Source organism: Pteronotus mesoamericanus, unplaced genomic scaffold (assembly GCF_021234165.1).
Source record: "Pteronotus mesoamericanus isolate MK-2021 breed Mesoamerican mustached bat unplaced genomic scaffold, CSHL_Meso_final scaffold_232, whole genome shotgun sequence".
NCBI lineage: Eukaryota > Metazoa > Chordata > Mammalia > Chiroptera > Mormoopidae > Pteronotus > Pteronotus mesoamericanus.
In genome coordinates, this window is record NW_026555311.1 from 22,378,793 (window position 1) to 22,397,648 (window position 18,856).

Sequence of the window (18,856 nt, forward strand, 5' to 3'; positions counted from 1 at the left end):
TTTTTTTAATAGTGATGCAGTCTATGACATATTTCTACCAATACACTCAGTAAAATATCTATTGCATTCCCATTACATAAAAGGAAGAAATGGTTTCTTCAGAGAGATGAACTTACTGAGATCACACAGAAACTTACTGAAACAAATAGGATTAGAATCATGATTGGTCGAGACTCAGATCATTAATTTTTCCACTATCCCTCTGTTTCTGTTGATTTTACTTTCCCAACATTTCTCACAACTGTTTCAACTACCTCTTCCTTTGATCTGTCTCTTACTGCTTTTGTCAATAACGTCCTAGCTGGTATCTCTAACTTCATTTTTGCAGTCAAGCTATACTCTACTACCAGCTTCTTGCTTCTGAGACCTTTCTTACCTCCCTCAACCCTATGTTCCAAATTTTCAAAGACCATTTTTTACAGAATCATGTTTAAATGCCTTAGTTTTATGATCTGATTGTCCCCCCAAAATTAGTATTTTTGAAAGCCTAACCCCGAAAGTTGATGATATTCAGAGCCGGGGCATTTGGAAGGTGCTTAGTGCATGAGGGTGGAACCCTTATGACTGGGGTTAGTGCCCTTATAAAAGAGACCATGCAGAGATCCCTCATTCATTTCACTATGTGAGGACACATTGAGAAGTCACCAGCTGTGAACCAAAAGAGGGGACCTCACCAGAATGTGTCCAGGTTGGCACCTTGATCTTGGACTTCCTAGCTTACAAAACTGTGAGAAATAAATTTCTGTTGTTTATAGGCCACCAAGTCTGTGGTATTTTCTCATGACAGCCCGAATAAACTAAGATACTTGGCTAGGAATTCATGGCCTTTTATAATCTACCAAAATGAAATTCCTGATTACTTACACATTCAATTTGTCAGTCATTCAACAGGCATTACTGAGTTCCTATTGCATATCAGACATTTTGCTAGGTAGTGCCAAAATGAATAAGGTATAGTCTGGTCTTATTCATCAAGGAGCTCATTGTCTAATAGCTTTCTTTAATTACATATGCAGATAAAAATGTGCTACAGAGGCAAATTTGATTGTTTTATAAGGGTCTTATCAGAAAAAAAGTTAAGAAACATGTGGACAAGTATATATACTATAAACACTTGTTTTATATTGATGACTAATTTATATAGGATAGGATCAAATTCAAATAATACTTCAATGATATTTGAAGTACTTACCTATTCATGTTCAAGTAAGTGCCTTTTATATCTTATGGTCTTGTTAAACCATACAGATCTACTAAGTACCATTTAAAACAAACAGAGATTAAAACGTATTTTCCAATGATAACTTACCAGGAGATAAAACGTTGTTTGTGTTTCTTTGGGTTTGGCCAATTAGGGCAGTGGTAACATTCATTGATGGGTTCTTAAGTGCATTGGGTTTCTTCAGCAATGGTTTTACTTTCTTCTGAGACTTGAAAACATTTGCAAGACTACTAGACAATGATTGATTTATATGCCAAGTTAAATTAGATAGAGCAATTTGAGTTTTTATTTCAATTACTGATTCTACAAATTCTGTCAGACCTTTCTGAAGAAGTTGAACATCTGGTAGAGAATCGTTTAGCCACTTAGGTATGGTAGCATTCAGTTTTGATACACGTGAAGAAGCATTATGACACATTGTTAAAGCTTCATAGAGAGTTTTGTTAAGTAAAGAGAAGCTAATTGAAAGATGAGTAGATTTTGTTTCTAGTGCCTCAAATCTAGAATTTAATACTTGCAGTTGAAGAGCCTGGCCTTTCTTATTAGTGGCTGCACTGCCTTGTTTTAGTGAAACATAATAAGGTGTGAGCATCTTGGTCACTTTAGACTCAATGTCTTGCAACCGAGTTTCAAAATTTTTGGAAATCTTTGTGGCTGAGAACATTTTTTCTTCCAAATGACTCATATTCTCCTGGTATCGTTTCACCCTGGAAGCGGATTCACTGACAATTTGATAAATCTTTTGTAAGTTGAACTGACTTAGTTCTTCTTCTTTAGGAATATCTGCAAGGGCCTTGGCAACTTGCAAAACAAAGTTATATCTCTGATTGTCATTGACTAAAATCTGAATAGAATCATTCAAACGCTGGAATTGAGGAATAAATGTCAAAATAGTTTCCATATTTTGGGTACATTTATCATTGACTGTGGGATTGCACTTTATTGTACTTAAAGTCTCTTTTAACACATAGTTATCTTGAATGAAATCAATGGCATTATTTATAATAGTCATTGTTTTATTTAGACCATCTTCCAATTCTAAGGCATATTCATTGATACGTCTGTCTAAGGCATCAGTGCGACTCTGAGCTTCATTTCTTAGTATGTTGTATCGTTTTGTAAGTTCTTTGATAAGAGAATTTAGACTATTGACAGCATTAGTCAGACTTTCTACTTTTTTCCTTATAGCTATTGCTTCTTTTGGTTGTTCATATATCATTGTTTTTCTAACAGATACTCCCTGCTCAAGCAAGGGTTGAAGGATCTCCATATCATGGGTCAAATCAGTTAGTTGCTCATTCATTTTATCAATTTTATCATCCATGGGAAAGAGAACCTCAGCCAATGTTTGGTTTAAAACTTGTAAATTCTCTTCTGTGTCCTTAATTTGAAATTTAAAATCATGTCTGCACTCGGATAACATGTGTTCACATTCACCTTTGAAAAATTCTTTCTCCATTTCAAAAGTAATGGTGAGATTGTTAATCTTGCTCTCTTGGATGTGCAAATCATCAAACATTTGCAGCATCATCAAACCTTGCTTCTTTATATTCTCATGTAGAGTAGACAGGTACTCAGTGACATTATTGCTAACTGATCCAGCAGCTGGAACACTCTGCTGTGATATTTGTTCTGTTGATTCTTCATGTACTTCCTTCATTTTAGAAAGAATTTTATTGAGGGATTCGTAATACAGAATATTTCTTGAGTGTTCCTGTTCTAGAGCATCTTCTAAATGAGTCTGCTTTGCTTCTAGTTCTTTGATAGATTTCTCACATGTAAAAGACATTTCTTGCCTTAGATTTACAATGCGATTTTTAAGATCTAGTATATCAGTCAAAGTGGGCCCATTTTCCTGCATTGAAATCGACTTTTGCTGGACTGCTATTGAGACCATGGATTCATTTACTTGCCGAATGACATGTTTGGTGTCTTCAAGGTCCTCTGATAGTCTTGATACATTCTTGAAGAGCTGTGTTACAGTCGCTTGCATGTCTTTTTGGAAAATTTTAAATTGTTGTCTAACTATGTCCTTTACCAGATCATTAATGCTGTTGGATTTTATACCTAAAGGAAGAAGTAATAAAAAAAATGACACATAATTTAAACTATGTAAACATTAGATATCTTTAAAAAAGATTTTAAAAAGTTTGAGGCCAAACACTAATAGCACATAGTAATAAAAATACTTCTTGACTACACTAATGAAATTTTTAAACATTTCTGCAGTTTATAGAAAGTGAGCACTTTCTTAATAGATAAGTCTGAAGGGGGAAATCAACTGTGGTGTAGAATATACCAGAACCATAAAACTAAGTTTCTTTGGACAAAAGACACATGAAGCAATTACTACTGTCTTCAGTTAACAGCCTCTTGTATGCAATGATTCTAGGTCTAGTTTTAGTCTTGTATGAAAATTAATGACTTTGAGTTTTCTGCCTTAGTAAAAAATATGTTTTTAAATGTAAATAATATATTCATAAGTAAGATGTTAGGTCATGCTTGTGTTGCTAGGTTTCTAGTAATTGAATTTCAGAACTTGTGTTTTGAGTTTATAAAAACTAATAAATCAACTGCAGAGAAATAATATGGACTCCCAAGTGAGGAATAATATGAAGTAACAGTCATAGTATTCAACAATAGCTTATAATAATAACAAAACAATAATAAGAGCTTTGAAGATCACTAAATCAAATGAAAACAGAAATTCAAGATATACAATAATTAACATAATATGACATTAATTCTTAACCAAAAGAGAAGAGGCCACTTCTCACTTATGCAACACATAGTACCATCTCCAGTGTTAGAAAGCACGGACTGATCATAAGTCATGTGTACAGTTCTAAAAGTTATATTAAAAAAAGGAAATTTAAAAGGGTCCTGCACTATTCAGAAGTATTTAGAATAGAAAATGAATATATAAAGATGTAAAAAAAACAAAATAAAATGAATGAAATAAAAAAACCCATTAAAAAAACAGAAAATGAGAAAAGATAAAATATATCCTTGAGGAATGTTTATAATACACATGAAACACATAAAAATGGAAGATATGTTCATTTTAAAATGTAAGCAATGACTATAATGTAAAATATCAACAACACAATACGAAGAATTTTAAACAACACAGTCTGAACAATGGGGTATTATGAGTTATAGCTACTATGAAGCTTATTCAAGAAAGATGATTACAGGACTAAAATATACAGTCTCTCTCTCTCTCTCTCTCTCTCTCTCTCTCTCTAGTTATATAGTTAGCCAGTTTCTAAAAGTATTTAAAATGCATGAAAGATTTACAGAAAAAATATTATAAAAGAGCAATTATACCAGGTAGGATGATGGCTTGACCATCTCGATATTATTTAATCTGGTACTAAGACAAAACTCTAAATGTTGTTTATATGGATAAACTTTCCTGGAAATCCTAGACCCTAAGGATCAATGTTGGAAATCCTAGACCCTAATGATTTTTAGGGTCTAGTGTTTCCAACATTAAAAAAACTATCATACATTTCTAAAACTAGTGAAAATTGAAATAAATTTAAAAGGACAAAAAAGTAAAAATCAATTTGTATATAATAGAAAATAAAACATATGAAGTATGGAACAGTAATCAATGACACATAACAATAAAGTACTGAGGAAAGGCTAAATTAATTAGAAAAGATTACATAGCCACAACTAAGATAACTTGTACTGAAATAGTCCTAGCTTCTTTATTTAATAACATGAATAAGTATACAAGAAAGGCTTTAAAGATTTTTATTCTCCAAATTTTACTTAGCATTTAACCAGTCAGCCACTTATAAAACAAATGTTGAGTACACCCTGTATGCTACACATAAAATGAGATTTGGAAAATTAGATTTCTTATTTTTAAAAAAATATGTTAGCTTCACTGAGTATAGGTGCTTCTCAATACCAAAGTTATTTTTATTGCACTTTCTACAGGATTATTTAGTTATTTCCTGTTTGTTAAAGTTGTCTTTAATTCTTATGACAAGCACTTGATCAAACACAATAAAATATTTAAGGTTAGAAACTACTCTTTCCTGAAAATTATAATCTTATAATTTTGGCTTTAAAATGATTTTCAAGATTACAAAGGTAAAATAAAACTTAAATGTACTTGAATTAATCAATTAATTGTGGACAATAACAATAGGTGTTTAATTTCAGCAAGTGAAAAATGTGACCTGAGAGCCCAAAAAAGAATGATTGTAGGTAAGAACACTGTAAGTAGGTAAAAAGCAGTACAGAATCCTGATTGAAGTAATTAAGAAAAACAGTGAAAATGAAAATTAGGAGGTGCTTTAGCTGTTATTTAATGGAAAAATATATTGGGTAAAGGGTAAAATCACAGAAGTGTCTGAAAATAAATAAAGTTATTAGCTTAAAAATTTGTTTCAGGGTAAAAAGCTTTTCGGGTAACATTTCTATAATTTGTTATCAGAGAAACATCTGCAAGAATTTGATTTTGCAAAAATATATAAGTGATTTCTGTTAATATTTGAATGGGCATGTCATTGTAACCCATTTTGGTTCTCATGTATTTCTTCTACTTCCTAAAAAAGATGGTGTTTGACTTAACAGATATATTTGATATATTTGGTGACATGCCCCTTTTGTGGTTGTGAATTATGGCCTATTCATAACTTTCAAATACCTCTTAAGGAGTTGGGGCATTTGATTTTGAACACTTGTTAGTGCTACTAGCAGATAAAGCAGTGTTCCTCACCTCAGAATTAAGAGTCAGCATGAGCAGAGATTGTGTTTTGCTAGGCAAGCACAGTGCCTAGAAGAGTGAGTTTAGTTTTCACTGCCTGTACCGATATTCATTAACTATAAGCCCTCTGATTCTCATAACTGATTGTGCTCAGTACACAATTAATGCCTTCTAACGAGGAAGGAATTTTATTGTTTTATAAGAGGATACTTTTTTTCTGTGCCACTGCCAGAATTTTTGTTAGGTTTATGAGAAGCAGGTAATAGGCTGAATTCTCTCCAGTTATGATAACCAAGTTTTGCTAAACAAATTTCATTATGGTGGTTATAGTCAAGTATATACTGTGTCTTTTTGACTTCTTGCTCATGCTCTCACTTCGGGGAAAACGTATGTCTCTCTTATGCTTGTCATCAGTAAGTTTTGGCAATAGGGGACATGCCAGAAATGTAGGACAGCATCTTTCTTTCAGTGGCTTACTAGCACCAATTATTTACATGATTAAAAATAATCATGGTTGCTACTATACAGGTAGATGCTATGGAAATAGAAAATGCCACCTTTTTTTAATGTCCTTCACCTGTAGACGATGGGCGAAAAATAGGAAAAAAAAAAATTTGTGAGATACAGAAACAAATTGTATGGTCAGTATTCTTTATTTATAGAACAAAGTGAAAGGGACCAATAATCCTGAAACTTGAAAACAACCCATAAACCCAGTGAACTGAGAAGTTCCTAATAACCAAGATACTTTCATAGAATATCCATGCTTTACCTGATTCCACCTTGGCTAATTAACTCCTCCTGATCAATCATTTATTAGTTGAGATGGTTTCTCTTCATAAAAACCTCCCCTGGTCTCCTTACATTGGATTTGTTGAAAGTATCAATCAGACCCATTGTACCATGTGCTTAACACTACCATAGCAATTACTCACTAACTACAGATCTCTGTGGAAGGCAGAATTGTGCTGCCCTGTCCAAGATGTCCACACCCTCTTTCCCTGAATAGGTGGATATGTTATCTTACAATACATTGCAAAAGGGCCTTACAAGATGTGATTAAGGTTAAGAACCTTGAGAGGAGAAGGTTAGTATGTATTATACAGGTGAGCCCAATGGAATCCAACGAGTCCTTAAAAGAGGAAGGGGAAGGAAGAAGAGAGGGTCTGAGAGGTGTCAGAAGGACTCAACAGCTGTTGCAGACTGAAGTGGAGCTAAAACTCTATGCACTGTATAAGCAGACCACTGAAGGACCTTGTAATATGCCCAAAGCAGGTGTGTTTGACTTTATTCATATGGCCAAATGGGGATGCAGGAATGCTTTTGACAATCTGCTTAAGGACACTGCCAGGTAGAACTATATGGATTTGGTGTCCAGTTTGAGTTCTTCATCTGCATCTTCTAGCCAGAAGCCTGAAGCAGACAGGAAACAAGAGGAACATGAAAACCTGGTGGTGACCTCTGGTGACAGCATCACAAAGATCATGTTGAACTGGCCCACCAGAAAGAATGCAATCAACACACAGGTGTATCGAGAAATCATTCTTGCACTTAAAGCTGCAAGCAAGGATGACTCAACCATAACTTTCTTTTTTAACAGGAAATGGTGACTCTTACTGCAGTGGGAATGACCTAACTTCACTGATATTCCCCCTGGTGGAATAGAGAAGAAAGCTAATAATAGAGCTATTATGCTGAGGGATTTTGTAGACAGTTTTATAGGTTTTGCAAAGTTACTGATGGCAGTGGTAAGTGGTCCAGCTGTGGGGATCTCCATCACCATCCTGGGGCTATTTGATGCTGTGAATGCCTCCGACAGGGCAACATTTCATACTCTTTTTAGTCCCCTAGGCCTATGTCCATAAGGATGCTCTTTTTACACTTTTCTGAAGACAATGGAGCTGGTCAAGGCAACAGAGACACTTAATTTTCAAAAGTAACAGAAGCATGTGCTCAAGGACTTGTTACTGAAGTTCTTCCTGATAGTACTTTTCAGAAAGAAGTTTGGGCCAGGCTAATGGCATATTCAAAGCTCCCCTGAAGTGCCATGAGAATTTCAAAACGGGTCATCAGAAATATGGAGGAAGAAAAGCTACATGCTGTTAATGCTGAAGAAAGTAGTGTCCTCCAAGGAAGATGGTTGTTTGACAAAAGCATAAATGTAGCCTTGAACTTCTTGTCCCAAAAAAAGCAAAACTATGATGACTACTAGACCAAAGTTAAGATTTTTGAAGGAATGATATGCTATGATTTCTGATTTCCAATACTTGAACTAAATGAACTTTGCTGTCCTTTTTTTCAGTGATGAATTATCATTAATTATGATTATATTTCACTAGAGCCCTGATGAAAAACAAGTAATATAAATCAAGCTTTAAGAATTCACTTAGGTTTATCCTGGCTGGATAGCCAGTCCAGTTGGTTAGAGCATCGTCCTGATATGCCAAAGTTGCAGGTTCAATCCCCAGTCAGGGCACATACAAGAATCAACCAATGAATCCATAAATAAGTAGAACAACAAAATTGATGTTTCTCCCCCCTCTCTTTTTTTCTTCTCTCTCTAAAATAAATAAATTTTTTAAAAATTTAAAGAAAAAGAAAGAAGTCCATAAGCCAAGAAATGTAGTGGCCTGTAGAAACTGGGAACAAGCCTCAGTCCCACTACTGCAAGAAAATGAATCCTGATAATTTGAATTAGCAGGATATAGATTATCCCGTAGAACCTCCAGAAAGGAACACAGCCTGCTGTTTTGAAAGCATGAAATTCATTTAGTGGGTTGTCTTTTTGTTCATGGTTTCCTTTGCTGTGCAAAATCATTTTAGTTTGATATGGTCCCATTTGTTTATTTTTTTTCCCTTGCCTGAGGAGACTCAGATAGAGAGCAGGCTGACAGCTCTTGTGAAGGAGGTGGGTTGGGGAGCAGAGAGATCGAGCAAAAAATAAAAAGGACTTATGAACAGGAATAACAGTTTTGTGGTTACAGGGGGAGGGGATGGGTGGAGGTGGCTGGGGGTGTAAGGGGGATAAATGGTAATGGAAAAATACAATAAAAAATAATAGGTGTTAAAAAATAAAAGTACAAAATTCAGGCAAAGCTGATTCACATTTACAAAGAAATTATTATTTCTCTGACCTGAGATGTTTAAGAATATGTGTTTTTGATTATGCTCCAGGAGCTAGATATTGTAATTTCTGGATAATAATGCACTTGAGATTTAGTCTAAATACCTTCACCAATATTATTTAGAAAATCATGAATCTAGCTATCTTGTTAATCATTCCTTAATCTCCTCTTTATACTGAAATGGAAAGGACAATAACAATAAATTAAATATGGCTCATAATTAAATTTTTTAATATAAATAAATAATAGTTAAGCTATAACTAGGTATATAACATCAATAAATCAGATGAAATATTGAGTCAAATATTTGACTATATCATAAAGCAATATTTAGATATTTCAAATTATTTCAGAAACTAAGTTATTTAAAATTTTCTGATTAAAAAAATCTGTATCAGATTAATATAGCACCCAATCTAAAGCAAAGATACCAAAGTGATATGAGAAAAGATAAATGAGTTATTTGCCTTTTGTCTTAACTGAATGAATGATTTATACGGTTTTACTTTTACCTTTTAGAAAATATTGAAATTCGCTGCCTTTATTTTCATTGATTTTCTCATCTAAGGAGGAGTATGTGTTCCTTACATCGGTCACAGCCAAAGAAATATCGTCAATCTTCTTCTGCAAAAGAGTCAGTTTCGTTGCTTGGTGGTTCATCTGGTCAGTCATTTTTTGTGTCACTGCTGTGTGTAGAAGGAGGGAAAATTGGAAACATTAAAAATACATATTTAAAATCTTTCAAATGTCATGATAGGTTTAAAGGTAACTCAAATAAATAACATTTGCACTATGTATTTAAAAGTATAGGCTATATGCATTTAGCAAATGACAACCAGAATTTTATACTACTTAGGGACAGAAATTTGTAAAAAGTTTTATAATAGCTTAGAGTTCTAAAATCTTTTAACTATGTCCAGAATTTTTAGGGTTTTTTTTAACCTCACTGAGTTTTTGTTACAATCTCAACAGATAAGAAATTCAGGGTCAGAAAATAAAAATAACTTGCTTAAGGTTTCAGAGCTAAGGGCGCATCATCTGCTTGCAAAGTCAATGCTGCTGCATTGAATGTGTGTAGCCATATACTTATATGTATGTAGATGTGTTTATATTCTGAGAATTTTATTCTTTACCTAGGTATTCTTTAATAGGAGATAGATTTCAGTGTATAATAACTTTATATAACAATGATACCTTTCATGCCTTTTGAAATGCACTTCAATAAATCAAAGATGATTTTATGATGTTTTATGAAGATACTGAATTTTAATTCCTTAAAAAAAATTGAGTGCCATTTCTCAACTATATTCATGCACATTCTTAAAGAGATTCCCTTAAGTGATGTTTCTTAATTTGATTGCTTGATTTTGTACAACTATACCAAATAGAGTGAAGAGATGTTTTTATCAGTAACCAAACTATGTTTCTAAGAGGTAAAACTGAGCCTAAAAGAAATGGTATTTATGATTAGAAATAGGAAAATATATGTAATAGGACACTTTTAGAACAACAGAAGATTCTTGTTGGTTCTTAGTTACAATTCTTCTCTCTAGTCATTATCCCTTCATGATCTCTATCAAGCAACGGAATGAAGCCTTCCTTGCTCCCTTAAAAGAATCAAGGCATTCCTTCCATGTCAAGATTCTTCCATGACTACACTCTTTGGAGGACAAAAGTCTGAATTTACTTTGGGAAACTGTGATTTCCTAGTAGCAGCATTTTTATTTGTCTGTGTCTGCAAACAGAGCTTCAATAATTATACAGGGTCTCTTCAGGCTTGGAACCTGCAGCTCAGCCATAGATTCTCTCAACATGCAGCACCAATAGCAAAGGGTTCAGAGGCATGTTAACGTGTCATCAACAAACATTTGACAGCCAAGTGATTTCTTGTTTGGAAGTTGTCGTAAACAGCGTTGACAATAATTGGGTTAGGGATGATAGCAATTACAATCTGTGACCTGGGTCACAACAGCCCTGCTGCTGTTGTCGCTGCTCGGCCGTCCCTCCGTCAACGGCTGCGTGACTCTCAGCCTGGTAGGTGTGTATCAAGTGCTGCTGTTCCTGGGCTAGACAGAAGCCAAAGAGAAGAGAGAGAGTTAAATATTGGGACTGCCTCATTTTTTCCAGTCCTGAACAATAATGTGGCTGACATTCATTTTCTTGTCTACTGAAGCCCGCCCGGGTGATTGCAGAGGAAGCGCCTCTGCCAGCACCGACAGGGCAACGGGCGACCGCATTGATTTGGGAGGGCAGGCCTCTCGTGTTCTGAAAAAAGTATTCCGGTCTCTTTTCAGTCGAAAGTGGTTGGTTGTTTGGGGAAACTGTAAATGGACAGGCATAACCGGCCTGCATAATGGAGGGGAGTTTAAAATTAGCTGTGTTAAAATCCATAGCAGTTTTACAAGTTGTTGGCCATAAAGGCTGCTTGTTTAACAATGCAATTTCCAACTGGTGTCAACTTGGAAATAAGGGAGAGCTATGGATTCCTTACTGAAAGGGTATCTGTTTTAGTAATAGTGCCATGTAAATGTTTTTTCCCAGATTTTAAGAAATATATGGGCTCAAAACATAAGAACTGTAAGTAAAAATAAACTATTACGGGGCACATCTCAAGGGGATCAACCTGTGAAATCAATGAAATTTCAAAAAAATAGAAAGTCTTACAAAATAAACCTCTCTGTTAAAAAAAATTGCTTCCTATTTCCCATGAATCGAGTAATATTTTATATGGCAACATAATTTTTTAACTGGGGAAAACAAATGAAGGAAGACATTAAAAATATTCAACGTATTGAGTAATGTATATCTGTAATTTATAGACTTCTAATGAACAAATTTATTCATTGAAGTCTGCATATCAGATATGAGAAAACAAGTGTTTGGCGTCTGTACTTCTTCCCATGTGAAATTATGTACTAATGAAATTACACCTTTGGCACATGTTAATTATGCTCTCTAAGGCATATGTGGCTGTGACAATAATACTAAAGCATCTCTACTCCATAGAAAGTATAATATATTTGACACTAATTTGAGGTAGTCTCTATTGTCAGATTGAATTTTGTGTTGCTCTCCTTCAGAGCATTGAGCTAAATTAATGAATTGTCATTCATGTACAAGGTTTTTGGTTTGATTTTGTTTCTTCCTGCCTCTCCTTCTCCCCACTGTATTATAGACCATCCTACATAACTGTTGATTTATTTGGTTGAATAAGACAATCTGCATCTTGGGAAAAGTGCACTTATTTGGGGCTTGTGATATGTTATGGAGAGTGTTAATTTTCTGCTTAGTCCTAGCAATAAAGTTCTTATAGTCCAAAGTCAAGTTAATTCTTAACAAATATATATAGTAAATCATTGGATACATTTTCAAAATCAAGATTCCTGCTTAGATAAAGCAATAAAGCATTTCTCTGGCAGCTAAAACCTGCCTATCCAAGAGGATAGAGCAATGGTTCTGGAACCAGGGTCCTTGAATCAGCCATATCAGCATCACCTGAGAACTTTTAACTATGCACCTTCTAGGCTCACCCCTCCACACCTGCTTATTTAAAAAACTGAAGTGGGGCAGCAGTCTGTGGTTTAACAAGCTCTCCAGGTGATCCCAATGTACACTAAAGTGTGAGAACCACTGGATTAGGGTATAAAGATTAATTTTCCTTAGCAATTTCCCACCTCTGTACCTTCACTGTTTCCCTCAGCAGTGAAGGAGTGCTCATGATACAGACTTGTGTTTACAGCCAAAGGAACAGGTGGGTTTAAAAGGATGAACAAATGGTATTTTCATGTTCTTACCTTTTTGAGCTAGATCACAGAAATACAAAAAGAGCTGGCACATTAAAAGACATACATTGCTTGCTAGAGAGCAGATACTTTGTTAGGAGGCAACACGTAATTATAGTGAAAACAAAGATTATATTGTTTTGTGGCATACAGACAAGGTTACTTGGAAGAGTTCCTTTTCTTTTATTAACTTTCACCACGTTATAGATTTTTTTTTTAACATTTCTTTAGAATAGTAGTTTTTCATCAGGTATGGAAATCAGAAGCACCTGTAAACCTTGAAACACTAGAAATGTCAGTGTTCTTTCCATTCCCCTGCTTGGAGATTCTGATTCAGCTCTGTTCTGGGGAATTGGAAAAAAATATATATATATACACATATATATATGGAAAACAGAGTCAATGAAGCTCCCTCACCCAGATGTCCAGGCAAACATAACTTAGCAGAGCTCATATAACCTTGAGCTCTGCTAAGAGTTCACATAACTCAAGAGAACCACATGCATAGAATGAAGCTCTGTTATATAACTGAAGGTCCATATTCACATCTTACTGGCTTTGTGTACATTTAGCATATAAGGGAGTTGGGACTTCATGGTGGGACACGTGGCTTGCGGCATAAATGGATCGCCCCAACCCAGAATAAAGGCATGTCAGACACTCCAAGGGCTCCATGAATTTCCTTCCGTCGCCTGAATTGTGCATGAACCTGCCAGCCTTGAAAGGCTGCAACACTATTACATACACACACACACACACAAGTTTAAAACTTTATTATATGCATATATATACACACAATTTTAAAACTTTACAGGTGATTTTGAAGTATAACGCTGCTTAAGAATTATTGATTTAGAGCAAGTTGTAAATTTTCTAATTCTAATGAGTAAATTCATTGCTTAAAATACCAGATATTTTTATATTAAAATACAATCCAGAAATTGATGTTCATAGATTTTTAAACAGCCACACACACTTGTTGATAACAAGAGCATATCTTAAAGATGTGATTTATTTTAACTCCAATGAATGAAAACTTGAGTCTCCTACCACTCACTACATAGTGAAGTGAGCCTTCATAAGGAGCAGGTAAAGGAGGCTGGGGTGGAAGGTGCTGTTCAAAGTTCCACGATTCCTTCATGTAGATAATTCTATTATCTTTATATTTATGGCACAAGGTCCCTGAATATGTACTGCTAAGCCTGGAGCATGTGAAGAGTGTCTGAGCCACCTTCCCAGCAATCAGATACACAGCCCACTGACAACGTGGAATGTCTCAGAAAGAAAAGGCCCTTTCCATTAAAAACTTACGTTATTACTCCTCACTCACATTTAGCAACATTCTACATACCTCACCTCCAAGATCATATTTAGTTAGTATGCACTAATGTGGCCTACCAATTATTAAAATATTAAAACGAAGCCATACCTGTTGGCAAATATATAATAATAAAGTGTGATCACTGATACATTATAAGTATAAAATTAACTTATTCCAAATTAATCATGGATGCATAATAAAGGATATGTCTTGTAGAATATAGGATTACTGGAATTCCTTTTGTAAAAATACCTGAGAAGTATTTTCAGAATTAATAGTTTGCTGGGCCCATGACATGCACTACACAGACTTTATGAAACATTCGGTGTTTTAGCAGACTCATCAAATTGGTGCTTATTTTAGTTCACTTGTTATTACATACTAATCGTTTTTGAGGCAGTTTCCATAAATGTTATTTGAGAATTTATAATAAATTATTAAAACTAGCTCGCATGGAACAACTTTTGATATACAAAATAACAACTGAATTAGTTGTTAAATGTTTGACTATGGCCCCCGAGCCTTCCTACCCCATTCTCCTGATCGAGAGACAGACTGGTTTAGGTGCTCATGACCCCGACTGAAGTATAGTGGCATTAATAAAAATCACAGGCATTTTAAATAGAGTTTATTTCTAGAGGTTGATAATACTTTGCTAAAGCTTTATTATAAATAGCAAGGCATTACTTTATATTGTGTTAGCATATTTGAATGAAAACGGGTCTCTTTATCTCACTCTTTATAAAGTATTCCATGTTGTACATTGAATGTGGCGGTTCTAACACTATATTCCACTTAGTTCCCTTCTCCATTTGAGAAAGACTGGCAAAGCAGGGAATATCTCACACACACGCACACATTCGCCCAGGAGTAGATGAGGGTATTATAAGTCTTCTAGTGTCATAATTGAGTGGGAGGACTTTATCCTCATAATGCTCTCTGTGCCATCAAGTTGAGGCATTTTCAAGAAGTGGAAACAAACATGGGTAAAAGGTCAAGTGTCAAGAATAGAAAGAAGGTAAATGAAGAGTTAAAGCCTAATTTTCTATTGACCTTAGGGTCAAAAGAATTTAAAATAAATTTCATTCATGTGATCTTGAAAAATGCAATTTCTTTACAAACAAGGGAAAAGAAAGTGACATGCTAGAGAAAATCAGAAAATTAGGAAAAAAAACTAAAAAGATTAGGAAAAATTAAATCAGTGACAAGTGATTAACTTTAGAAAAAAATTGAAAGGGATAAAGAATAATACATAGAAGTATTGAGTGCAAGTCTTTAGTTATTTTGGATACTAATTTTTGGCAATTCGCTCCTCATTATGTGGAAACATAATATATATAAAGTAAGAAAAAAATTCTCCATAATGTGAAGTGTTGAAAAGACTGATTTAAAAGAAAATATAATTGGAAAAATACTTCAAATATCAAATGACAAAAACTAATGTGATTTAACATGTAACGTGCATTAAACTTTCCATTGGCTCTTAGCAATACTTTTAAATTAATTGTTTTAGGAGGGAATAGGTCAGGAACTTGTACCCTTCAGTTAAGAAAAAATAGTAAATATCACAAAAAGCTCTTTGGGATGCAATTGTCATATGAACCTCTCTTCTCTGGAAATCATCGGATGGGGTCCCTGCCAAAGCTGTTAAAAACTTGAAATGCCTGTTTAACAAATTCAGTAGTTTATGTTATCTTTTTCTAGCTCTGTCTGTTGACTTGAGTTCAATGCTTGCATTTATCCCAATTTACTGCTTGCGAGTCGGCTGGTGGAAAAAAGTGCTGTGGAATCTCTGACAGTGGAGTCAGTTACTCTCCTGTGAGAAAGTTGCTGGTTGATCAATAATCTTTTAGTTTTTCATTTAGCAATCTTTCTGTCTTCCCAAACGGGTTCTCTACCACAAGGACTGCCACAGATCCTAGGTTTTTGAGGCAATCTACTGCACTGTGTTCTTAAACACAGACCTTTGCCTTCTCCCATAGGGCACAGATTGCTGTTCTTTTTCTTGGTCCTTTCAAAGCAGTAGGAGATGAGACAAAACGGCATTTACTTATGAACCTCTGATTTTTTTTAATTTTGATACACTTAAAAACTTGGATCCCTTTTTTCTCTTTTTCCAATACAATTACTCTTTTTTCTTTGCCCTAGACTTAGAGAAGAAAACAAGTTTGGCAGATGTCAAGAGCAGCAGCTTACATACTAGGTGAATTTTCTTTCCTCCCTCCCTTCTTTCCTTCCTTCCCAATTAGACGGGTGTTATTTATGAATGTTTTTTTCCCCCTTCCAGACCTTTTATACATATGGAGGAAGTCATTAATGGCAATTCAGTAATGAGGAAGCTTTCTCTCTCTCCCCTAGAACCAGAAACCTTCCTGTGTAACTTGATAACAGGTTACCAGCTAATTCTGCAATATTAAGTGAATGTTTGCATGGTAGAGTTCAGTACATATATATTTACTGAGATTTAGGAGTTAAATCGAATTAGGCAATTTAGAGCAACAAAAACTTAAGGTAGATGGTGTTTTTTGAAGAAATGTTTTGATTTTATTGAGCAGTATGTTTATAGGAGGTAATGTTCTTTCTCAAAGAACATTAGTCACCACTTGGAAGAATCAAGCAAAAAATATAAGAAATATAGGGATTTTTTCTGTTTTAAATATAACTTTCATTTCATATTAATTTAAGTAATATTTAAAAATAATCTTATTGGAGAAGCCCCATTTAAAAAATGTTAGTTACAATAGCTCTTACATAATTTATTGAATTATTTCACAGTTTTTATGAAGTGAAATATTTTCATATACTCATTACATATGGTAGGGATCAGTTTATTCCAGGAACAGCATGATTACATTTTTTCAGCATTTAGGATATCTGTGATAGACTTTATATAAGTATAATTTTATAAAATACCATTTTTTCTTTTCTTTTTTTACCTTTTCCTATGTAGAGGATCTGACTAAAGCTGACTGGATTATTTTTTAACAGATTTGCAAAGAAGTCGTTCTTTTTCCTCTCTAATCTAGCATTATTTGATCTTAAATTTCTGTTCTTCATGTCACTAGAGAAGACCACAGTTTCCTTGTTCTATTTCAGAACAGTTTAGAGACATCTACTGGGAAATTATATTATTGCAAATATTATAAAAATTAGTTTAAAAAGTGTGTTGTTGCTAACATTAAAAAAATCTCAGATATGATATCACAAAATTAGATTCCTTTCTGAAGACAAACTATCTGACCTTCAAAAAGTATAACAAATATAAAATATATCAAAACTGTTACATTGCCATTAGATTGATGCTCCTCCTTTCAACAAAATTCTATTCAGACTTTTTAAAAACTGGTTTCCTCTTGAAAGTATGACTAATATTTTAATAATCTTATCTGGAACTTATTATCAGAATTTTTACTTTCTGAGTTGCAGCAAAAAGAGCATATGTGGAAGTTCAGTAATATTATAAACAGCATATTATAGAATAAGACACAGGAAGAATTGTCCCATGGATTTTTTGTTGTTGTTGTTGCTGTTCCACGAATTTTGAATCACTGCGTTCCTCCCCAACAGGTTGGAGATGGACATACAGAGGCAGAGGGAGAAAGAAAAAGACAGAGGGGTACCAAGTAGAGAAGTAAAAGAGTATAATTGCTAGCAGCTTCAATTTATTCCTGATCTATTAATCTCTTTATATAATAAAAAAAAGATCTTCCTACTGCCATATAAGTTTAAAGGAAATCATTATTTTTATTTTGTAAAATTTAGTTTGTTTGTGAGGAGGAAACTTGTTGGGAAAGCAGAGATTTGTAAAATTTATGTAGTATTTTACCATTTTTTTATGAGTAAAATAACCTCCTGATGTGAAGGACTAACACTGAAGTAATTATGGTGGTAGTTGCACAACCAGGTTATTCCAAACCCTTGAAGGCCCCAGAGGGATTTAAAGAATGGATCAGCTATAGTGATTATTCTTGCCATATACCTGGCCTCTGGTCATTTGAGACAGCCTGGAGAGTGTTATCAAAGGAAACCTGCCAATTTTTCCTCCCATATAAGAAAAAAAGACTGTTGGCACATATATAAAGTGTGATAAGAAGGGGAGGGGGAACTTGATATGTAATTGGGTAGGAATCAGAAAGGAAAAATATGTAAAACAAAACAAAACAAAAAAAACCCCAGGATAGATGAGATAATGAAGAATTGTTGAAGGGACAAAGGGACACAGTAGTTCTTGATATTACCAGTGCATCAATTGCACTCATTAAAAATTCAGCCTCTTGAACTGCAATAAAACTGAAGAGCAAGATGGTCAGAATCTTGTAGGGAGCACCAGTAGGTTCCTTTGGAATTGCAGTGATATTAGAATTAATTGTATGACAATATCATACAGTGGGCCATCAGAAAATTATTCCTATTATAGATTTTAATAGAAAAAAGAGCTTTCCATAGCAGATTAATCAGAAGATACCTGAATCTGAATGATGAGTAATTTTAATTACAGTATTGTGACAAAAGGTCCCTGTCTGGGACATTATTGTTAATGGAGATTCAAGGTAACAATTTATAAACCTAGTATTAATGGTGTCCACAGGTTGCTGTCACTTAGAACACAAGGTGTTATTAAATACTCAAAACTAAACTATTTGAATTCAATTTAAATATTTCACATAATACTTTGAG

The 18,856-nt window shown here is 34.2% G+C and overlaps 1 protein-coding gene across 2 annotated transcripts in view; it reads right to left on the reverse strand.

The window, feature by feature from the left end:
- Positions 1-18,856, reverse strand: part of MMRN1 (multimerin 1) — a 61,972-nt gene that overhangs the window by 16,895 nt on the left and 26,221 nt on the right. For both annotated transcript variants that reach the window (XM_054591548.1, XM_054591549.1), the window contains exons 4-6: positions 11,035-11,142; positions 9,589-9,762; positions 1,310-3,289 (exon numbers count right to left, since the gene is read on the reverse strand). In XM_054591548.1, the coding sequence (XP_054447523.1) occupies positions 1,310-3,289; positions 9,589-9,762; positions 11,035-11,142 (2,262 nt within the window). The remainder of the gene's footprint in view (positions 1-1,309; positions 3,290-9,588; positions 9,763-11,034; positions 11,143-18,856) is intronic.